General features: G+C 44.2%; 1 protein-coding gene across 1 annotated transcript in view; it reads right to left on the bottom strand.

Moving 5' to 3' along the window:
* Window positions 1-23,416, bottom strand: part of LOC126984686 (mini-chromosome maintenance complex-binding protein-like) — a 24,754-nt gene extending 1,338 nt beyond the window's left edge. Inside the window, exons 1-13 of the mRNA XM_050838576.1 lie at window positions 23,251-23,416; window positions 15,540-15,625; window positions 14,379-14,570; window positions 12,929-13,030; window positions 12,012-12,106; window positions 11,244-11,436; window positions 10,060-10,259; window positions 9,301-9,493; window positions 7,772-7,945; window positions 6,509-6,750; window positions 2,956-3,115; window positions 2,480-2,571; window positions 1-386 (exon numbers count right to left, since the gene is read on the bottom strand). The exon at window positions 1-386 is cut by the window's left edge and continues 1,338 nt beyond it. Of these exons, the coding sequence (XP_050694533.1) occupies window positions 275-386; window positions 2,480-2,571; window positions 2,956-3,115; window positions 6,509-6,750; window positions 7,772-7,945; window positions 9,301-9,493; window positions 10,060-10,259; window positions 11,244-11,436; window positions 12,012-12,106; window positions 12,929-13,030; window positions 14,379-14,570; window positions 15,540-15,625; window positions 23,251-23,308 (1,899 nt within the window). The 5' untranslated portion in view covers window positions 23,309-23,416 and the 3' untranslated portion in view covers window positions 1-274. The remainder of the gene's footprint in view (window positions 387-2,479; window positions 2,572-2,955; window positions 3,116-6,508; window positions 6,751-7,771; window positions 7,946-9,300; window positions 9,494-10,059; window positions 10,260-11,243; window positions 11,437-12,011; window positions 12,107-12,928; window positions 13,031-14,378; window positions 14,571-15,539; window positions 15,626-23,250) is intronic.
* Window positions 23,417-24,073: the final 657 nt, after the last annotated feature.

The raw sequence follows: 24,073 nt of genomic DNA, 5'->3' as shown, positions 1-24,073 counted from the left end.
AGAGGACGGAAGTAGAAAAAAAAAGAAAAAAAGAGGCTGAGTCACTAAGAGGAGGAAGAGAGAAGAAGAGGAGGAGGAGGAGGAGGAAAAAGAGAGGAAGGAGGAGGAAGAAAAAAGGAGGATTAAAAAGATGAAAGTAACAAAAAATAAAATAACAACGTCACAAAAGAAAACAAGGAAGAAATAGACATGAGAGAAGGAAGGAGGAGGAAGAGGATAAGGAAGAGGAAGACAGGAAGGAAGAAGAGGAGGAGGAGGAGGAGGAGGAGGAGGACTAAGAGGATGATGGAGGAGGTAGTCTAGCCTTCCTCTCTGTCTCCATTTTCTTTGCAGTCTCCCACAAGTCTCGGTTTAGTTGAGTCTCCCCGTAGCTGAGCGTCACAAGCCTGGAGATCAAAGAAAACGGGAAGTGGGGTTGTTACTATTACTACTACTACTACTACTACTACTACTACTACTACTATTATTATTATGATTAGCTTACCAATACTTAACCCAGTAGCAGCGACGTGCCAAATTTGTGGCTTTACCGTGTAGCAGCGACATGCCAAATTTGTGGCTTTACCGTGTAGCAGCGACATGCCAAATTTGTGGCTTTACCGTGTAGCAGCGACGGGCCAAATTTGTGGCTTTACCATGTAGCAGCGACATGCCAAATTTGTGGCTTTACCGTGTAGCGACATGCAAATTGTGGCTTTACCGTGTAGCAGCGACTTGCCAAATTTGTGGCTTTACCGTGTAGCATGACATGCCAAATTGTGGCTTTACCGTGTAATGACGGACCAAATTTGTGGCTTTACCGTAGCAATGACGGGTCAAATTTGTGGCTTTACCGTGTAGCAGCAGAGGGCCAAATTTGTGGCTTTACCGTGTAGCAGTGACGGGCCAAATTTGTGGCTTTACCGTGTAACAGCGACAGCCAAATTTGTGGCTTTACCGTGTAGCAGCGACGGCCAAAGTTGTGGCTTTACCGTGTAGCAGTGATGGCCGAATTTGTGGCTTTACCGTGTAGCAGCGACGGGCCAAAGTTGTGGCTTTACCGTGTAGCAGCGACGTGAAATTTGTGGCTTTACCGTAGCAGTATGTGACGGCCAAATTTGTGGCTTTACCGTGTAGCAGTGACGGGCCAAATTTGTGGCTTTACCGTGTAGCAGCGACAGACCAAATTGTGGCTTTACCGTGTAGCGACGTGCCAAATTGTGGCTTTACCATGTAGCAGACAGACCAAATTTGTGGCTTTACCGTAGCAGTGATGGGCCAAATTTGTGGCTTTACCGTGTAGCAATGACAGACCAAATTGTGGCTTTACCGTGTAGCAGCGACGGGCCAAATTTGTGGCTTTACCGTGTAGCAGCGACGGGCCAAATTTGTGGCTTTACCGTGTAGCAGCGACGGCCCAAATTTTTACCATGATATAAACCCCCAAAAATAGATGATGCATAAAATGATCACAAATGCGTTGATATTTATTATGAAATGGTTTGCGTGGGTGATGATTTTTTCTCATTTTTCTCGCTTAGAGGGACCATTAAGAAACATGATCCCCGCTGCTACCGGGTTAAGCTGTCACCTCCATTTTTCAACACCGTCATCACCATACGTATAAAATCATCACCATTTTCATTATTAGTTATTTTTATAAGAGTAACCCACCAATGCACTGTCACCTCCATTTTTCAACACCACCATCATCACCACGAATGACTAAATGGACTCAACCACCACTCATCATCTTTAATCTCCTTTTCTCTTTTCCCTTCCTTTTTCTTCTTCGTTTTTCTTTTTCATTCCTTCCCCTCTTTCCCTCTCCTATCTACCACCACCATCACCACCTTTTTTTTTCTTCCTTCTATTCCTTCATTCTTATTCTCCCTCCCTTTTTCCTTCCTTCCTTCATTTCTTCTTTTCCCTTTTCTTCCTTTCATTCTTTCCCCCTCCTATCTACCACCACCATCACTGCTTTTTTCCTTTCTTTCATTCTTATTTTCCCTCATTTTTTCCTTCTTCCTTCCCTTCTTTCTTTTATTTCTTCTTTCCTTTTTCTTTCTTTCTTTCCTTCTCTTCTTTCTATCCTATCTACCACCACCATCACTGCTTTTTTCCTTTCTTCCATTCTTATTTTCCCTCATTTTTTCCTTCTTCCTTCCCTTCCTTCTTTTATTTCTTCTTTCCTTTTCTTTCTTTCATTCCTTCCCTTCTTTCCCTCTCCTATCTACCACCACCATCACCACCTTTTTCCTTTCTTTCAATCCTTCATTCTTATTTTCCCTTCCTTTTTTCCTTCTTCCTTCCCTTTCTTTCCTTTTTCTTTCTTTCATTCCTTCCCTTCTTTCCCTTCTATCTACCACCACCATCAACACTTTTTTACTTTGTTTCCTTCCCTCCCTCCCTTCTTTCCCATCTCCCTTCCCTCCCTTCCTTTACTTCTTCTTCCCTTCCACTTATTTCCACCTTACCCACCACCACCACCACCACTCACCTTGCCACCACCAGCAGGGAGTGTAGCCCAGCAGCGGAGAGGCCTTCACCACCACTGTCCTTGCGGCTCTCCATGAAGTCATCTTGGACCACCTGGAGATGCAGAGAGCGGGATTGAGTTTGAACAGCAGAACAAATAGTACAGCAGATAATGGCGTATGGGGTGGCGAGCGGAGTGGGGCATTTGCACAGAGAGGACCTATGTGTGTGGAACAAGAGAGAATCGAGAGGGCATGGAAAGAAGTTGAGGGCGACCACGTGTAGGGGAGATGTGAAAAAGTTTAGCTTCCCAAACAGAAGCATTGAGCTGTGGAATAGGCCGGAGGAGGAGGTGGTTTGTACACGAAACATTCATGAATTTAAGGAAAAGTTGGATAAGAGTGGATATGGAGACGGGACAGCGCGAGTGTAGCTCTTTTCCTGTATGTCACAACTAGGTAAACACACACACACACACACACACACACACACACACACCTTCTGCATCTCCTCCGTCAGTGTGTAGGGGGCCAGGCGGGCGGCGGTGAGGTAGATGCGGAGAAGGGAGAGGGTGGAGGGGCAGGAGAGAAGGGCCTCCACTCTCGCCTTGGCCAACTCCACATTCTTCTCTCTGGGCTGTAGTCTTACCTCCACGTCACTAGCGGAGGGAGGGAGGAAAAATGGACAGTGAGATAAAGGTAAAAAAAATAATAATAATAAATAAAGAAATAAATAAAATAATAAATAAATACAAATACTGAGATAGAGGAAAAAAAATAATAATAAAAAAATAAAATAAATAAAAATAAAAGAAAATATATAAATTTGAAAAAAATGAATAAAAAGAAAAAATGATACAAATAAAAAAATAAATAAATAAATAAATAAATAAAAAGAAAAATGGATACAAATTAAAAAAAGAAAAAAATGAAAAGGAGAAAAAAAAGAAAAAAATACAAATTAGAAAAATAAAAATAAAAAGGAGAAAAAAAAAGAAATTAGAAAAAAAGAAAAAATGAATAAAGGAGAAAAAAAGAAAAAATATACAAATTAGAAAAAAAGAAAAAAATAAATAAAAAGGAGAAAAAAAGAAGAAAAAATATACAAATTAGAAAAAAAGAAAACAAATAAATAAAAGGAAAAATATACAAATTAGAAAAAAAAAGAAAAAAATGTATGAACGTAAAAAAAATATAAATAAATACAAAAATAAAGTAAATAAAGGAGGGAGGGAGAAAGAGTTATGTAGTTGTTGTTTTTGTTTTCTATGTATCTTCTTGTTTCCTATTTCCTACATTCATCAATTTTCTTTTTGTTATTTTTTATCATATTTCTCTTTCCTCCTTTCTTTTTTAACGATCTTTTTTTACTTCCATTTATAATCTTGGAATATATATGGCCTGCTTGTTGTTCTCTCTCTCTCTCTCTCTCTCTCTCTCTCTCTCTCTCTCTCTCTCTCTCTCTCTCTCTCTCTCTCTTTCCTTCTTTATTCTTTCTTTTCTTTCTCTCTTTACTCTCTCCTATCTGTCTCTCCCTTTCCTTCTTTTTTCTTTCTTTTCTTTCTCTCTTTATTCTTTACTATCTCTCTCTCTCTCTCTCTCTCTCTCTCTCTCTCTCTCTCTCTCTCTCTCTCTCTCTCTCTCTCTCTATCTCTCTCGCTCTCTCTCTCTCTCTCTCTCTCTCTCTCTTCTTTTCTTTCTTTCTTTCATCTTTATTCAATCTCTCTCTCTCTCTCTCTCTCTCTATCTCTCTCTCTCTTCTCTCTCTCTCTCTCTCTCTCTCTCTCTCTCTCTCTCTCTCTCTCTCTCTCTCTCTCTCTGTCCTTCCATCTATAATTTCATTTTTCTTTCTTCTCTCTCTCTCTCTCTCTCTCTCTCTCTCTCTCTCTCTCTCTCTCTCTCTCTCTCTCTCCTCTCTCTCTCTCTCTCTCTCTCTATCTCTCTCTCTCTCTCTCTCTCTCTCTCTCTCTCTCTCTCTCTCTCTCTCTCTCTCTCTCTCTCTCTCTCTCTCTCTCTCTCTCTCTCTCTCTCTCACAACCGTATTCAATATGTCCTTGCGACAAGGCATCGTCCCTTCAGATTGGAAAAAGGCTAACGTGACACCGATTTTCAAGAAAGGAGACAAAAAAGTACCAGGTAATTACAGGCCCATTAGTCTAACTTCGGTTGTAGGTAAGCTACTTGAGGGCATAATTAGAGACAAAATTGTGAATTACCTTGAAAGCCACTCATTGATTGGGGACTCACAACATGGCTTCCGAAACAAAAGATCCTGCCTATCAAACCTATTAACCTTTTATAACGACCTCTTCACTGTTTATGACGTAACCAAATCACTGGACGTAGTCTATCTTGATTTCAAGCGTTTGATAAAGTCCGCATCATAAATTACTTTACAAATTAAAGCAAATAGGTATTGACGGTCAAGTAAACCAATGGATCATGAATTGGTTGAGCAACAGACAACAAAGAGTAGTGATTGTGGATTTAACTCAGTGGGTGCCTGTCACTAGTGGCGTCCCTCAGGGCTCGGTCCTTGGCCCAGTGCTCTTCATTATTTACATCAACGACGTGGATGTTGGACTCAATAACCGCATTAGTAAATTTGCAGGCGACACAAAGATTGGCAACTCGGTTCTCACTGGCGAAGACAGGCAAAGCCTCCAAGAGGATTTGCACAAAATTTCAACAGTGGGATAGATGGGAGATGCCCTTTAACGTAGACAAGTGCCAGGTCCTTCAAGTTGGAGCGAGGAATAAGAAGTTTGATTACGAAATCTGGCGTTAAACTCAAAAGCATTCAATGCGTCAAAGACTTGGGGGTCAAAATCGCGTCAAACCTCAAATTCTCACAGCAATGCATCGATGCAGCAAATAAAGCGAACAGAATGTTGGGCTTCATTAAAAGAAACTTTGTATTCAAGAATAAATATGTAATACTCACGCTCTACAACAGTTTAGACAGACCCCACTTGGAATATGCGGTACAGGTATGGTCTCCCCACCATGCAAAGGAAATTGCTAAATTAGAAGGTGTTCAGCGTCCAGACGAAAATGATCCCTTCCTTGCGCAACAAATCCCTGAAGAAAGGCTTTCTACCCTTAACATGTTCTCTCTTGAGAAACGTCGCCTCCGAGGAAAACTGATCGAATGTTTTAAAATACTTAATGGTTTCACGAATGTAGACAGATCAACATTGTTTATGATCGATGACACTTTGCGCACGAGGAACAATGGCGTAAAACTCAGATGTAGACAAGTAAATTCAGACTGCACAAAATTTTTCTTCACCAACGTTGTAGTGCGAGAATGGAATAAGCTTCCAACGTCAGTGGTCCAGTGTAACACGATTGACTCCTTCAAAAATAAGCTCGACCGTCACTTCCTTCAACTTAATATCAACTAGAGCAGAAATGCAACGTTTTGGAGTCTTCTGATTAATGTAAAATCACTTAGGTTTAAGGACAGACCACCAAGTCTGGACCATGGGGTCTGTGTGGTCTGATTTTCTATGTAAATCTATGTAAAAAATCTCTCTCTCTCTCTCTCTCTCTCTCTCTCTTAATTTCTCTTTCCTTTCCCTCTCACTTTCATTCCTTATTCTTTCTTTTCTTTCTCTTTCTTCTTTACTTTACTTTTTCTTTAATTCTCTCTCTCTCTCTCTCTCTCTCAAGTAAATTCAGACTGCACCAAATTTTTCTTCACCAACGTTGTAGTGCGAGAATGGAATAAGCTTCCACCGTCAGTGGTCCAGTGTAACACGATTGACTCCTTCAAAAATAAGCTCGACCGTCACTTCCTTCAACGTAATATCAACTAGAGTAGAAATGCAACGTTTTGGAGTCTTCTGATTAATGTAAAATCACTTAGGTTTAAGGACAGACCACCAAGTCTGGACCATAGGGTCTGTGTGGTCTGATTTTCGATGTAAATCTATGTAAATCTCTTTTTCCTTCATTATTTTTTATCTCTTTATTCTTTACTGTCACTCTGTATTAATCTCTCTCTCTCTCTCTCTCTCTCTCTCTCTCTCTCTCTCTCTCTCGCTCACCTGGGCAGCATGGACTTCCCCTCGGACATCACCAGCACCGGCACATTGGTCAGCTGTTCAATCGTGTGGAACTGAAAGTCGTAGTCCACCTTCTGCCACGTGATAACATTGCCAATTGCCGTCAAGTTGGCCATACCCGCCCTGTCCACCTGCCCCTCCGACAGCTGGGTCTCGTCAAGCAGGAGATGGGTGTGTTGAGGCAGCTGCAGGTACCCACTCACTAGTTTGTCTGTCTGGTAGTCCTGTGTGGGGAGAGGGGGAGGTGGGGTGAGGGAGGAGGGGGTTGAGGGTGGGAGAGGGAGTGGGGTGAGGGAATGGGGTAGTGTGAAGTGGGAGGGAATAGGGAAGAGAAAGGTAGGGAAGGAAAGGAAAAGGAAGGGAAGGGGAGGAGAAGGAAAGGGAAGAAAAAGGAAAAGAAAGGGAATGAAAGGAAGAGGAAAAACAAAGGGAAGAGAAGGAAAGGGAAGAGTAGGATAAGGAAAAGGATGGGAATGAAAGGAAGAGGAAGGGAAGGGAAGAAAAGGAGAAGAGGGGAAGAGAAGGAAAGGGAAAGGAAGGGAATAAAGAGGAAGGAAAGGGAAGGGTAGGATAAGGAAAAGGAAGGGAATGAAAGACAAAGAAAGAAAGAGGGGAACAGAAGGAAAGGGAAAGGAAGGAAAGGGGAAGAGAAGGAAGGAGGGGAAGGGAAGAAAAAGAAGGGGAATGATAGGGAATGGAAAGGCAGGGAAGAGGAAAAAAAGGGAAAGAGAGAAGGAAAGGGGTAGGAAAGAACACACACACACACACACACACACACACACACACACACACATTTCTTTCCTCTCTCCCTCTTTCTTTCCCTTTCTCTTCTTCCTTTTCTTTCCATTTTCTTTCTCTCCTTTCCTTCTTTTTTCCCTCCCTCCCTCCACTTCTCTCCATCTTCTTTGTCTTCCTCCTTTCTTTCCTCCTTACACACACACACACACACACACACACACACACACACACATACATCTGTCATTTCAATCTTTCTTTTGTTTCCATAATTTTCTTTCTCTCCTTCCTTCCTTTCTTTTTTCCTCCTTTCCTCTTTTCCCTCACTCCCTCCCTCTACTTATCTCTATCTTCTTTGTCTTCCTAGTTACACATACACACACATACGCACACACACACATGAAGGAAAGGCTAGCTCAATGTAGATATGGAGACGGGACTATTAGAGTTTAGCTTGGGCCCAGTAGACTACAAATAGGTAAACACACACACACACACACACAACCTCACCTTCTTGGGCACAAACACCCTTTTATTGATGGTGTCGAGGGTGAGAGGGAGGTAGTGTGCCTGTGTGACGAGGGACGACAGCACCCCGTAGAGGAAGGGTGTGTAGCCGGCCGCCTGCAGCTCCCCATCCACGCCGGACAGGTTGAGGGCGTACTTCCCGATCACGGTGACGTCCTGGAGGGGAGAGGAAGAAGGGGAGTGTTATTGTTAGGAAGGGAATGACAGGGAATGGAAAGGAAAGGAGAAGTGGGAGGGGATAGAGAAGAGAAGGGCAGGGAAAGAAAGGAAGGGGAAGAGAAGGAAAGGGAAGAAAAATGAATAAAGAAGGGAAGGGCAGGGAAAAGAAAGGGAAGGGCAGGGAGAGAAGGGGAAAGGAAGGGAATGATAGGGAAAGGAGAGAGAAGTGGGAGGGGATAAAGAAGAGAAGGGAAGAGAAAGAAAAGGAAGGAAAGATGGTAAGGCAAAGAAAAAGGAATAAAGAAGGGAAGGGAAGGGAAGGGAAAGAAAGGGATTGGAAGGGAATGGAAGGGAAGGGAAAGGAAAGGAAGGGCAGGGAAAGAAAGGGATTGGAAGGGAAGGGAAGGGCAGGGAAAGAAAGGGATTGGAAGGGAAGGGAAGGGAAGGGAAGGGCAGGGAAAGAAAGGGACTGGAAGGGAAGGGAAAGGAAGGGAAGGGCAGGGAAAGAAAGGGATTGGAAGGGAGAGAAATGAGAGAATAAAGAAGAGAAGGGCAGGGAAGGAAGGGAAGAGAAGGAAAGGGAAGAAAAAGGAATAGAGAAGGGAAGGGCAGGGAAAGAAAGGGAAGGGGAAGAGAAGGAAAGGGAATGACAGGGAATAAAAAGAAAGGGATGAAAGAGGAGAACGAGGGGAAGAGAAGGAAAGGGAAAGACATAAAAGAAAGACATGTTAAAGGAAGGAAAGGAAAGTGAATGGAAAGGAAAGGGGTAAGAGAGATTGGGATGAGGGAGGGAAGAGTAGGGAAAAGTAAGAAAGGGAAAGGAAGGGAAGGAAAGGAAAGAAAGAAGGAATAAAGAAGGGCAGGGAAAGAAAAGGAAGGGAAGGGGAAGAGAAGGAAAGATGGTATGGAAAGAACAAGGATTAAATAAGAGAAAACCAGGGAAAGAAAGGGATTGGAAAGGAAAGAGAAGTGGGAGGGGATAAAGAAGAGAAGGAAAGGGAAAGGAAAGGAAGGGGAAGAGAAGAAATAAAGAGGAGAAGGGCAGGGAAAGAAAGGGGAGGGGAAGAGAAGGAAAAGGAAGGAAATGATAGGGACTGAACCATGAACCTGAAGAAACACTCATTAGAACCTGAATGACCCCCCTCTTTAACCTTTAGAAACAGCTGATGTGGGAAGAGAAATCAAGGAAAAAAAGAGAGGGAAGGAGGGAAGGAAGAGGAAGGAGGGGAAGGAGTATGTGGTAGACAGGTAGAGGGTGAAAAAGTAGAGAAAATACAAGTCATAATACTGAACTGGGTGCAGAGAATACGATTAACGTCTACCAATCATGGTTCTCATATACCGCCACTCACCTGCCGACAGTAAACAGAGGACAGCAGGTGACACAGGAGGTGCTCGGCCGCTAACGAGTCTCCTAAGCACACCTCCACCAGCACCTTCATCATGGTATCCCTGGTGGTGGTGGTGATGGTGGTGGTGGTGGTGGTGTCGGCGGGAAGGAGTGGGTTGGTGTGTGCCATGGGGCGGGCGAGGATTGCGTGTAGCCTGTGTGTGTGTGTGTGTGTGTGTGTGTGTTGGAGGATAAGAAGAAGGAGGAAGAGAAAGTGGAGTGGTTTATTGAGAAAGTCAGAGAGGGAGAAAAGAAAAGAGAAAAAAGGGAGAGAAAAATGAAAGAGAGAAAAATGAAAATGAAAAAAATGGGAAAGAAAGATTGAGAGATAGAGATAGAGAAAAGAAAAGGGAGAAAAAGAAAGGGAAAATGACAGAAAAAGAGAAAGAAAGATAGAGAAGGAGCATGAGAAAGAAATGAAGAAAGAGCAAGGAAAAAAAGAGAAAGTGAGAGAGGGAGAAAATGAAAAAGAAAAAAAAGGGAGAAAAACGAAAGAAAGAAAAATGAAAAAGAAAAAAAAATGGGAGAAAGAAAACGAGTGAAAGAGATAGAGAAGAAAAAGAAGAAAAAAGGGAGAGAAAAACAAAGATTGAGCATAAGAAAAAAAAAAAAGTGATGGGAAGGAAAAAAAAAGAAGAAAATAAATCAAAATCAACAATAACAACAAATCACAACAAAACCAACACACTAACCAACAAACAAACAAACAAACAAACCTTACCTGGGCACTAACGAGGCTGGCGAAGCGGAGTGCCCACCAGGTGTTTCCATGTCCCCATCGCCCCCTATCACCCCCCCCTCCTCCTCTACCCCAATGGAAGAGGAGGAGGGGGAGGAGGAGGAGGCCAGGTGGGGGCTGACAGAGAGGATTGCTACCACCTCAATAACCTGGTTCAGCGTCAAAGATTCCTCCTCGTAGATCTGTGAGCGGCGGAGGAACGGAGGGATGGAGGGAAGGGAGAGGAGGAGGAAGAGAAAAATTAAAATACGAAGGAAAGAAAGGAAAAAAAACAAGCAATGGGAAGGAGGGAATGGAGGGATGGAGGGAAGGGAGAGGAGGAGGGAGAGAAGAGAAAAATACGAATTAGAGAAAAATTAAAATACGAAGGAAAGAAAGGAAAAAAAAACAAGCAATGGGAGGGAGGGAACGGAGGGATGGAGGGAAGGGAGAGGAGGAGGAAGAGAAGAGAAAAATACGAATTAGAGAAAAATTAAAATACGAAGGAAAGAAAGGAAAAAAAACAAGCAATGGGAAGGAGGGAAGGGAGAGATGGAGGGAAGGGAGAGGAGGAGGAAGAGAAGAGAAAAATACGAGAGAAAAATTAAAATACGAAGGAAAGAAAGGAAAAAAAACAAGCAATGGGAAGGAGGGAACGGAGGGATGGAGGGAAGGGAGAGAAGGAAAAAGAGAAAAATATAAATTAGTACAAATATGAAAGTAGGAAGGAAAGGAAAAGGAAAAATCAGACAGGAAAGGAGGGAAGGAAAGGAAAGTAGAAAAAAATGAAAATAGGAAGAAAAAAAAGGAAAAAAAGACAGGGAAGGAGGGAAGGGAAAGGAGGGGGAAAAGTAGAAAAAATAGGCAGGAAAAAGAGGAATAAAACAAGTGGGAGGGAGAGGGAAGAGAAAGGGAAGGGAGAGAATACAAATTAGAAAAAAAAAAGAAAAAAAAGATACAAATTAGAAAAAGAAGAAAAGATAAAAATTAGAAAAAACAAAAAGAAAGAAAAAATTACAAAAAAAGAAGAAAAGAAAAAAATACAAATCAGAAAAAAAGAAGAAAAATGTTTGAAATTAAAAAAAAAAAAAAATAAATAAATAAATAAAATAAAAAATAATGTAACAGAATACATCAAGAAAAAACCAGACCATAAAAAAAACAGGTAACAACAACAACAAACTCACCTTAACGAGCGCAGGTGTCCCCTTCATGCCCGGAAAGGGAAAGTTAAGCTCAGGTGTGGTGGTGGAGGTGGTGGAGGTGGAGGAGGTGGAGGCAGTAGTAGGACCAGCACCTCCACTTCCACTTGCTCCCCACCCCTCCCCCCTCACCTTCTTCCTCTCCTCCCCCTCCCCTTCCGCCTCCTCCGTCTCCATGCTGTAAGGAGGAAGAGGAGAGGATAAAAATGGAGAGAAGGAGGAAGGAGAGAATAGAAAGGAACACAAAGAAAGAACAAACAACAGCAGACCTAGAACAAACAAACAACAGCAAACAGCAGGAGAGAAGAGGATAGGAGAGAATGGAGAGAAGGAGGAGGGGAGACAAAGCGAAGAGGATAGGAGAGAATGGAGAGATGGAGGAAAGTTGGAAAGTTTCGTTTAGTCGGCGCAACATCTGTGGTCATGTGCCGGAGAGAGACAGAAGGGGAAGGAATCATAGGAGACGGGACACAACCCCCAATTAATACCTGGTACCCATTCACTGCTGGGTGGACAGGGGCGTAGGGTATCGGGAAAGCCGCCCAAATTTTTCCACTCCGCCCGGGAAGAAATAGGAGAAAAGGAAATAGGGTAATGATGAAGAAGAACAAGAAGAACAAGAAAAATAATGATAATCAGAACGGCATAAAATAAAGAAACATAGAAGGATAGATTCTAAGCATAAAAATAAAACCATTATCAATACTACACACACACACACACACACACACACACACACACACACACACGCACCTCTCCGCCTGGTCCTCCACCGCTGGTCGTTTGAGTCGCGCCGAGCCACTTGAGGTGCTGGCAGGGGCGAGATGTGGCTGCTGCTCTTGGTACACCTGTCCGAGGAGAAGGCGAGTGTGTTAGTGTGTTCAGGAGGCTGGGAGTATAGAGAAAGGAAGAGAAGAGGATAGAAGGCAGATGTGTAAGTGTGTTCAGGAGGGAGATAGGAGGATAGAGAAGACCAAAATCACCCACATACCTACAATAGCCTTGTCAAATATGTGTTTCCTAGGTTCATGGTACAGAAGAAGGGTCAAACTACCACCAGGGTCATAAAACTACCCCTGGAAATGCTTACAACTCCTATGAAAGCCTTGTTAAATATGTGTTTCCTAGGTTCATGGTACAGAAGGGTCAAACTACCACCAGGGCCATAAAACTACCCCTGGAAATCCCCATACACCTATGAAAGCCTTGTCAAATATGTGTTTCCTAGGTTCATGGTACAGAAGAAGAGTCAAACTACCACCAGGGCCATAAAACTACCCCTGGAAATCCCCATACACCTATGAAAGCCTTGTCAAATATGTGTTTCCTAGGTTCATGGTACAGAAGAAGAGTCAAACTACCACCAGGGCCATAAAACTACCCCTGGAAATCCCCCACACATCTACAAAACCCTTGTCAAATGTGTTTCTTAGGTTCATGGTACTAAAGGGTCAAACTACCACCAGGGTCATAAAACTACCCCTGGAAATCCCCCATACACCTACGAAAGCCTTGTCAAATATGTGAACTTGGTTACCGAAATCTTTAGAAATACAAACCCCAGAGTTAATAGAGTGTGAACGGGGCCTAAGAGAACTAGTATAGGTGACAAGACAAGCGTACAGAGGTGCGAAATGCGAGTACCACTGATCTACACCCCTTTGACTCACCTGTTTGACCCAGTCCGTCTCTCCCGGCACAGGCACGCAGTAGTAGACGAGGCGGTCCCCGGTCTGGCTGTTTGGTCCGCTGGCGTCAATGTTCTCTCCCGGCTGTCATGGGTGCGGCAAGAGAAGGCGAGAAGGTGTAAGAATGATGGTATGTAGACTATTTTTTGTTGCTGCATGCGCTTGACCTCCCTATCTTTTTTCTTTCTTTTTCTTACAACAAAGGAGACGGCTCAAGGGCAAGTAAATGAGTGCAAAAAGAAAAGCCCGCAACTCTCCGCTCCCACGCTATATAAAAACTATTTCCAAAGGTCACGTAGGAGATAGGTCTGGTTCTCATGAATGTGCTTCTTTCACATTCCTGGTGCAGAAGCCTCGTCAGAGTATCACTAGGCTTTTAAAACTACCCACAGCCTCAAGAAAAGCCATTGCTCTTTACCAAGGGAAAAAGAGTCCGAAAAATAAGCTTGCTGTTAGGAGGAAAGAATGATTGGGTAGAGTAGGTGCTGGAGTAGAAGAGGACAGGGAAGAAGTTGGTGAAGTTTGAGTACGTAAATGAGGTTAAATGAGGGAAAACAAGGGAAAAAGTACAAAAAATAAGCTTGCTGTTAGGGGGGAAAGAAGGATTAGGTAGGGTTAGTGCTGGAGTGGGAGAGGACAGAGAAGAAGTTGGTGAAGTTTGAGTACATAAATGAGGTTAAATGAGGGAAAACAAGGGAAAAGAGTCCAAAATATAAGCTTGCTATTGACCCCATGACTGCGGATTTCCTACAAGAAGAGGGAGAAAAGGACAGGGATAAGTTAATGAGACTTGAGGATGTAAAAAAGAGAGAACTAGGAAAAAGGTACAAAAATGAGCTTGCTGTCTGGAGGGAAAGAAGGACTAGGAAAAAAGTTAATGCTGTTAAGAGGGAAAGAAAGGTAGGAAAAAAGAATTAGTGTTGCAAAGATAAGGACTGTCTTAACCCCTTGACTGTGGATTTCCTACATGACATCACCAAGCTACAGGAATGGAACAAAAAGTGGCTGCTACAATTCAACGAAGAAAAATGTAAAGTCCTGCACCTTGGGAGGGGAAATCCAGCACACCAAAACCACATGGGAAACACTCCACTATCCACCACAGAGGCAGAGAAAGACCTGGGAGTGTATGTTACCCCGCTATCAGTGAAGGCAAAATCCGTGCCAATTGCAGCGGACGTGTGAATAGCCTCAGATGTTTAAGATGTGTATTGTGTAAGGCAAGGGTGGGTGTGTGTGCTGTGGTTGAGTGGCTGCGGTGCTCATCAAAATCACTAATGATGTAAACTCTTCTCATAAGTTCATCAGCCAAGGTTATAAGAAATTAAAATTAACAAAAATAATAGCCTACAAGGTAATTAAAAAATGGAAGATAATAATCCCACACAAAAAAAGGACCACGCCATCAATAACCAGACCAGTCAGCACTCACCCCACACTGCACCACATCCTTGTAGCGACCCGGAAGGAGCCTGGAGCTGCAGCCGTCGCTGGCGCCATCTGGCGTCACTTCATACACGTCAGAGAAGAACTCCTTCCCCAGCATGTCCTGCACCATGCAGCGATAGCGCACCAGCTGGCCGGCACGCAGCTGGTGCAGGGGACACTCATTCAGCCATGGCAACTGTGGAGGGGGACAGAGAGGCAGGGTTAGGATGCGTGGCAAGGCTGGGTTAGGATAGGTCAGGGCTTACAGGCAGGAAGGCATCCAATGCTTCTGCCTGCTTCAGTGGAGCTGTGTAAACACACCCAACCACATCAATCGTCACATTGGCTTGAAGATTCCGATGGACTTGAAGCTCACATTAAAAGGCTTAAACTACAAAGTAATCATAACATTTCAAGCAAGTAAGCACACACACACTTAGACATGACCAAGTTCCATTAGAATAAGACATACACAATGCATTCCGTTATTTGTAAAGTCTATTTCATCATGTAGCAGTGGTCTGGGGGGACAGAGCATCAAGCTATGGTAGTAGTGAGCCAGGGCAGGACAGTCTGAGGCCCAGTGTTGCTGCGTGACGCTGGGAAGGACACCTCCATGACTCACTCTGCAGGGCCAAGACAAGCATGCTGGAAACTGTGCTGCTTTTTTTCCCTAAACAAATAATGGTCACCAATGATTTTTTGGAGGTATAAAAAGAGAGAGAGAATATTTGGAACAATAAATAGGTGATTTGGGAGAGGAGGGCAAAAAAAGTAGTGAAAAATACAAATTAGAAAAAAAAAATGAAGGGAAAAAAAAAAACATGGATAGGGAGGGAGGTAAGGAAAAGGTAGAAAAATATACAAATTTGAAAGAAGAAAAAAATCTAAGTAGGAAAATCATATTACAAAAAAAATCAAAGTAGCAACAGGAAAACCTACAAAAGAACTGAGCCACTTGTTTTTAGATGATGGGTTGATGAGCACAACTACCAAATATCATAGAATTTGAGTGGACACACACTCCCATTAACATCAACATAACAATGTCATGTGCAACCAATAGTGGAGTTAAGACTTCCTGTGTCCCTTTTACAGTGGCACTGGGAAAAAATGATCAAGAACAGGTGGACAAACACAATAATTATCAGCGATACACAACAACCTTTTCCAGGACGGACGGCTGCTTCAACTCCTCTTCAAAGTGTTCCTTGATTCTCTCCCTCCATGGCCCCTTGGCCCCACACTCCTCTGTAGGAAGAAGAATATTTGTATGTATTTTTTTTTTTCCAAATCAGTATGAAACCAGAATACAAAAATTTTAATAATATGTTAGATGTGTAGTTTAGCTATGCCACCTTATGATGCCATACATACATGCTGTTTAACCATAATATGAAGGCACATATGTCTAAAAACTAACCCAACTCATCCAAGAAAATATTGAAGTAATAACTTGACTGCCGACCGCCAGTGACAAGTGACAACAAATCACGCAGTGCAAAGTGTATCATAAGTTTAACAAAACAATTAAATTTACCTTACCATGACTTAACTTTCTTACCTAACCTGACCCAACCTGTGCCCCAGTGCCAAAATGCAAAACACAGAAATAAATCCCTTAATATAACTCCCCTAGACCATATTCTAAGAAATTGTATACCTCACAGCTAATACGGAAATAGGGATAGCCATCCAGCATTAGGTTAATATTGAAATTGTGTTGTATTTCATGGAGAATATGGTTAGCGTGCCGGAGCTGAACACCAGCTTGCATGCCACCCGCCGCCACCAGCTGGGATCATTTAGGCACTGCCAAGTGGCCCAAGACTACCCACATTCTGTCCTGAAGACCACCTATCAACCCGGACTCTAATTCTCTCTCTAAAGAGAGGCTCAAAAGACGAGCTCCGGGGGCCAGCATGAGCCAAGCAAGATGGTGCCACTAGTTACACTTGCCTGCACCATAACAGGCTGGGGCCAACCATCAGGCCCCACCAAGAAAGCCTATCAGCGCCATAGGCTAAAGTCTGACATTTTTGTCAATGGTGGCACCGTGGCGGAGAAAGCTATGCTCATCTCATATCACTACCTCCAAAACTTGTCATTAGTGGTGGCAAAGCAATACAGCAGTGTATAGTATTTAAACAAACTTCTTCATAGCACTAAGGTGTCCTTCACAGTGAGACGGGTGTACTTGTGGCATAATACCTGTCAGCCTAAGCTAGACCAAACATAACAGAACGTGGGGAAGATAAGTGAAGTGTCGCAGGGCAAACCACTTCCCACATTTACTGTAAACCATGGAACGTATTGACTATACAGGCAGTGCCACATGTGGCCACTCAACTCTAAGCTCAATTTTCCATAGAGTTCAAGTTATAGACTAGAGTGCATCTGAGGCTGTCTCAGGGATACACGGCCATGATGCCGCCGTCGCCAGAAGACGATGATTGCACACACTTCACTCCTACCCGATTTCAGTTTTTCTCCATGTCAAATATTAGAGTCAGGAAATCAGGTAGGAGTAAAGTGTGTGCTGTCGTTGGCTTGGAGCGGTGGTGGCAGGGGGGGGGCATGGAGTCTCGCTGTTTGAAGCCATTAAACTGTCAGTCGGCCATATTGTTCAAGCCAGAGAGGAGTGGCCAAATGGATGTACCTCCATGAGCGGCCGGCCAGACCATGCAGTACATGCTTGCCGCTTACAATTTTCTAACTTGTATTTGTAAAGGAGACCGCACATCTTGGTGATGAATTGGCCTCACTGCATTTCTTGGTGATCATGAAAACATTACAGCGATTCTTGGATATCATGTACAGTACTTTCTTACCTGTTACAGTATATTTACAGTAATAAATTACAAAATTATTTTAATTTTATCCGCCTGCATGTTAAAGTGCTGGAAAACAGTGAGGAGAGAAAATAAAGACATTACGGTACTCCTTGGATGTGGTACTCTAACTCTAAGGGCAAGCGCCCTCCACCCTCGTATTCGTACCTCACGGCTTGAACAATGTGGCGGCCGATTTGACAGCTGAGACTACGAAAACTGGCTTCACTCACCAGTACAGTGCACTCGGGGCTGTGGGCCTCTCCACCCTTAATACCTCCATGGGTGGTGGCACCAAGGCCTCGTATCCTGGAGGCAGCCTCAGACGCACTCTAGTACATAACTTGAGTTCTATGGAAAGTACTGCTCTGACAGTTCACTGAGTGGCCATGTGTGGCGCTGCCTGTATAGCCAATACGGTACACTAAAGTTAGTAAATCTAAACCAACTTCACTAAATCTAGGGGATTATTCACGAAAGGGTAGCCTACTAATTTTGAGATGATGACTGCTTATTTCTGGACAAAATATGATGCTGTTTAATGAAGGGGTTTTGCCCCGCTCAACCCCCCTTCCATTTACAAGTGAAAAGAAATATGGCAGTGTATTGAATGGACACAAAATATACTTCATATATGGGGCCTGGCCCCCTCGCCCCCTTCCATTTTCCGAAAGTCACTTGTTATTGCACTGCATTCAGGGACTAAAAAAAGAATCCATGTTGTAGTATTAACTTCGCCAGACGTGGCTACCCTCTCGTGAAATTATCCTTATATTTGAGTTAATTTTCCAGCGATTAGTTACGGTACAGTATTCAGAGAACAAAGTACAACTTCTTCTTCTTCTTCTTCTTCTTTTGACCTGTAACGCTTTGTATCGCTTCTTAGGTCCTCCTCCTCTCGTTCCTCCCTTCTTATTCACACAACTTTCTTTTCAGCGTTATGTAATTTTCTAATCTGAAATAAAGCCACTTATATTCACTTATCTGACATTTCACTTTTGCCAACTTTACCATTCTTCTTTCCGTTTCCTTTTGTCTCCATAGCCCCCCAAACACCGCACAGATCGCCCGTTTTCCTCCTCTAGTCTCCTAGCCCACTCCTCTCCGCCTATTACCATCACTACTCCTGCCACCAACTCCCCTCTCTGCCTCTCATAGTTGCTGCATTCCACTATTAGGTGTTCTACTGTTTCTATCTGCCCCGTCCTACAGCTACAGTCCTGGTTTCCCCCGTCCCTGTTCCTGGTTTGCCTCCAGGGTTCCTGTTCTTGCTTTAAACAATAGTTTGCTCCCCAGTCTCCTACATGCCAGTGTACTCCCTCTGGTTTCTGTTTCCATTTTAGCGTTGACTTTCAACTCATTACTTCCTGCCATTTGAATTGTCCGTTCCTTTCTAATGCCTTCTTCACATCCCTGATCTCCATTTCATTCCACTCTTCCCTCTGGTGTTCTCTCCTTTTCCACCTCTCTAACTCTTTCCCCAGGTGGACTTGTTTCCACTTTCTTGCAGTATTTTCTTTGCCCATCTCTCCTCACTACTCTTTTCAATTTTCTTAAGGACCTTTTACAATTCTTTCCTTGAATGTACTCCATCCCATATCTCCTCTGACGGCCTCTACCGCTGTGCTCCTAGGGCTCCTAATCCCCACCGGCCTACTGTGTTCTGAACCTTTCTAGCTGTGCGATGTCCCTTCTCTGTAGTGCGTTATCTCTGATCCATAGAGGCAATATGGTACACCTACTCCTTTCCACAGACTTACATCATATTTGTTTACTACTCTATTGCCTCCATTTATTATCATCCCTGACATCCTCCTTGCCTTCCCTTCATTCACTTTCCTCTGTTTCTCCCTCCTATGCCTTCCTTGCTAACCTCCATTCCTAGGTACATATATTTATTACATTTTCTTTCACTAAATTTCAGGTCCCTCCTCCCTCCCATATATGTGCAGGTGCAGGATCTCCATCTCCTCCTCTTCCTCCCATCAACACTACACATCATCATCAGCAATAAGCCAGGCAACTTCTCTCCTCTCATCTTCCCCCCTTTCCGGCTTTCTAATTCTCACGATCAGCTCCTCGAGGTACATGTTGAGGCCGGGGACATCACACAGCCTTGTCTGACTCCTACATTATTTTCTAACCACCCAGTAGTGACGTCTCCTAACGTGAACTGCACCTCATTTCCTCATATAGGCTCTGTATTATATTTACTATCTTGTCATCTACACCTACATGTCCTAGCAGTCTAATGAGCTTTTCTCTGTTCACTGTGTCGCCTTTTCAAGATCTATGAATACTAGGTATAACTCCTTCCTCTTCAACTTGTTCATTTCAATAATCTCTTTTAAGGTAAATATATTTTCCAGCCCTCCTCTGCCTTTCCTAAATCCACTCTGTTCCTCTCCAAGCACCTTTTGCATCTCTATCCAGTTCTTAAGCTTTTCGTTTATTACTATTCCAAACACCTTTGCCATGGTGTTCATGATAGCTATTGGCCTATAATTTCCTATCTCTGCTTTATCCTTTCCCTCCTTTGTGTATCAGAGTTACCCTGCTCTTTTCCAGTCCTGTGGTACCTCCCTTCCTCCAGAACCTCCTTGCAGATATTAAAATAACCTTCTTGACTGCATCTCCTCCATACTTGAGGAATTCTCCTATAATGTCATCTGTTCCTGCCTTCCCATTCTTCAACATTTTCAGTGCTCGCTCTACCTCCCCTATTTCTATTCCTACCTCCTCCATTTCCTTTCTGTCACTGTAGATTACCATGTTCTCTATTCCTCTATCCCCTGTATCTATCTTGATTACCTTACTCCAGTACTTTTCTATTACTGACCTTATTTCTTCCTCTGTTCCAGTCTCCTGCCCTCTGTTTTCAGTATCACCCTCTGATCTACCTCTTTCCCTCCTAGGTTCCTCTTCAGTCTTTTCCACCCTTCTTTTTCTCTCTCTCCTCGGGGTAGATTGTTTAGTTTCTCTGCCTGCAGTCTCTCCCAATCAGCAATCTTCTTATTAATTAAGATCTGTGTCGCCTTCTGCACCTTCCTATAACTGCTATCGCCGCCTCCCATTCCTGTCTGTGCTGCTCCCTTCTTTCTCTGTCAATTCTTTCTTTGCCTTCTGTTTTCTCTTTTTCTATCTCCTATTGCTTTTCTACTTCTTCATCCCACCAGCCTTTCAGTCTCCTTTTTCCTACCCTTGTACTCTTTATACCTATTGATATCTTTGCCTCCTCTGCTATTACCTCTTTTACCTGTTTTTCCCACTGATCACTTGTCCTGTTGCCTTTCTCTATTTCCTACATAGCTTTCCATCTAGGTTATCCTTATATTTCTGTCATTCAAGCGTGTCCCATTTTGTCTTCCACTCTGTCTTCATCTCCTGTTCCTGTTCCTTCCTCCCTCCACATGTCACACCTATCATTATGTGGTCTGATATATCTACCCCCTCTTCCTTCCATATCCTACATTTGCTTTTCTCCACTGCCTCACTTGCCATGATATAATCTATAGCTGATGCTGCCCCTCCAAGTTATTGGGTCCTCAAGCTCCCAGTTCTTAATTTTCAAATGAGCTGACTCTGCAAATTCTAGCAACATGTGTCCATTTCTGTTGACTGGTGCATTATTTAGGCCTATGTGTCCATTGAGGTCTCCCATTACAATCCACTTTTCTTTTCCTACCCTGCCGCTAATTTCCATTAATGCACCGTACAGCTTCCTATTTTCCTCCCGGTTTTCTGCCCCTTCTACTCCCATATATACCACTGTCACCCACCATTCCTCCTTCAGGTCCGTCACCTTAACTGTGATCAGATCTCCCTTGTTGTATCCTAACCTTTTCTCCGTTTCTTCCAATAAGTCTACCTCCGTTACCTTTCTTCCCGCCCTCTCCTTCACTATCACACCCACTCTTCCTCCCTTTTTCTCTCCTACTTTCCTTCCTCTCCCTATACACAGCCAATCACCTTCCTGCCACTGCCTGTCATGCCACCCACTTTTCTTCTCTCCATCACCTCAAATGCTTTCACTCTCCTTCAACAAAATTCTCCACTTCCCTTCATTCCAGAAACTCTCGTGTGTTCAGAAAACAAACACATCTGCCTTCTCATGGCCTCATGCTATTTTCTTCCCCTGTTCAACCTCTGTACTGCGCCCACTCCACTATGTTCCAGCCTGCCCACACTTTTCCAATGGTGGACAGATGCACTCCATCTCCTGCCCACACTCTTTCCAGGCCATATTTTCACTGAGCTGAAGACCGCCACACTGCCACTCTTCAGTCTTTTCATGCACTGTGTGTTCACCCACTTCCTTTTCACTCATCCTCCTCCTCCTTCCACTGTCTCGCCGCACACTCCATCACTACTTTCCTGGAACCCCCCCGTTTCACTCGCGCTGAACTTTTTCCTTCCTTCGTTGCACTGGTTCTTTCTTCACCCACAGTTTCTAGACCATTTCCTCCTCCTTCACTAGGTCATCTGCAGAATTTCGGTAAGTGCTCCTCCACTATGCCCTTGATTTTTTCTATTCTGGCACCACTTTCGGTCCTGTCCATTATCCTGTAGAAGCCATCTGTTAGGAAGTGGATCTCCTTTTCCCCCCCCTTCAGGATGCTGAACAGCCACAGCCGTTGCTGCAGCTTTCCTGGCCTTCTTCTCATATCCTGCACCTTCTGCCAGGTTTGGCTCCCACCCCGACCCATGGGGTGAAGTGCTGGGTTGCTGCTGTTGTTTCTCTCCTTCTTTAACCCCTACGTCTTTCCTGTTGCTCCCTTCTCCCTCCTGTCTGGACCCCTGTTGTCTCTCCCGGCTCTTCGGCTTCCCGTGGGCCCCGCTGGTGAACTTCCTCCTCCTCTTCCTCCACCACTTACCTGGTGTAGTTCCTGCTCCTCTCTGCTGCTGCTTTGCCTTTCTTTCTGACTCTCTGTTGCTGCTGCCTGCCCACCCTTCCCGCCGCTTCTTCTGCCTCCTTCACTCCCCGTCCCTGGTTCAGCCTCCTTCTCCTTCACTGCTGCTTCTGCCTCCTTCTCACTCTCCGTCCCTGGTTCAGCCTCCTTCTCCTTCACTGCTGCTTCTGCCTCCTTCTCACTCCCCGCCCCTGGTGCAGCCTCCTTCTCCTTCACTGCTGCTTCTGCCTCCTTCTCACTCCCCGTCCCTGGTGCAGCCTCCTTCTCCCTCACTGCTGCTTCTGCCTCCTTCTCACTCTCCGTCCCTGGTGCAGCCTCCTTCTCCTTCACTGCTGCTGACCCTCTTACTCTCTGTCCCTGGTTCAGCCTCCTTCTCCTTCACTGCTTCAGCTCCCTCTTACTCTCCGTCCCTGGTTCAGCCTCCTTCTCCTTCACTGCTGCTGGTTTCCTCTTATTCTCCGTCCCTGGTGCAGCCTCCTTCTTCTCTCGCCTCTGCTCCTTCCTCCATCTTCCTGCATCCTCGCTGGGCTGCGTGTGCCTTGTGGTAGTTGTGATCCGCAGCCACCACTGGCTCTGCCTTCTCCACCCATCGCCAGAGGGATCTCTTGGCATCATCCGCTTCCTCCTCTTTTCTTGTTTTCTTATCTTTTCCTTCCACTCTCTCCTTGTTCTTTCTTGACACGTTTCACACACAAACCATATGTTCTTGCATTTCAAGATCTTCATGTTTTACCACCATGCAGCCCACATGGTACCAGTCATCACATCTCGCAGCTCACTCCTTTAGCTGTTGACTCCTTTTTGGCACTTTGCACAGTCGCTGCTGAACATTGTTCTTGTCCACGGTGTGTTCCTTTTTTCTATATCATGGTTTTTGTGTGCCACACCTCCACCTCCGTGCACACACCCACCCTGAACGTTTTCTTGTTTACACATAATTAAGAATTAACTTCTCACGAGATGGCTACTATAAAGTCAACATCATTCTAAATTTCTAGCCTCAAGTGCCTTCACGTCACGGTGAAAGGGCATGAAATTTCACCCTTTGCCCAACATGACAGCCTCGCCGTGTGTGTGGCGGGGGTGCGGGCCACACACTGCCGCCACCAGTGTGTCAGGGCCAGCACGCACTCACCGAATATCCTCTGGACCACCTCGGCGGGCTGCAGGGTCCAGTCGTCGAGGCCTGGCATGGCTGTGCAGGGTGCTGTGCAGGGTAGTGTGCTGTGCAGGGTGTTGTGCTGTGCTGTGCTGTGCAGGGCGCGGGGCGGCGGGGCGGCACGTGCTGTTGTTTGTTGACACTCTCCGTTCCCTCGCCGCTGCGTTTTGGCGCCAAACCTTACTTTTTTTTTCTTTTTTTTTTTACAGCTAAGGAGACAGTTCAAGGGCGTAAAGAAAATATAAAAAAAAGCCCGCTACTCACTGCTCCCGAATAGAGGTCAAAGGAGTTACGGATGTTGCAAGTATTGGTTGATTGATTGATAGTTTATTGTTGCAAGTATTTCCTTGATTTTCACAACATTTTCAACAGTCTGTTCTATGTTGGTTGATGGTTGATTGATTGATAGTTTATTGTTGCAAGTATTGGTTGATTGATTGATAGTTTATTGTTGCAAGTAAACAACAAAGGAGAAGGGAGGAATTAACATGCCATCCCAACCCCCAGGCAGTATACATAGCGTGCTTATACATCTATGGATACATGTGGAAGTAGCACCAGGAAACTAATAAAAAGATACAAGTTAATGGTAGGGGACAAGTGCAAAAAAAATAAACGCCTTGATTTAGTCAGCTATATAGGGGAGTATAGACATAAGGGACTGACCATATATATGAACTACAATCTTCTTTACACTTATTTACTTCACAAGGCACTCTTATTTATTAGTTACTTCACTGTGCACACTTAAAACACTACTTCACCCTGCCCTGAGCTCTGTTTGTCTGTTCCCTTTGGA

This window comes from Eriocheir sinensis, chromosome 57, assembly GCF_024679095.1.
Source record: "Eriocheir sinensis breed Jianghai 21 chromosome 57, ASM2467909v1, whole genome shotgun sequence".
Classification (NCBI taxonomy): domain Eukaryota; kingdom Metazoa; phylum Arthropoda; class Malacostraca; order Decapoda; family Varunidae; genus Eriocheir; species Eriocheir sinensis.
Note: the sequence above shows the minus strand (reverse complement) of the source record. Positions and strands in the feature narration are given on the sequence as shown.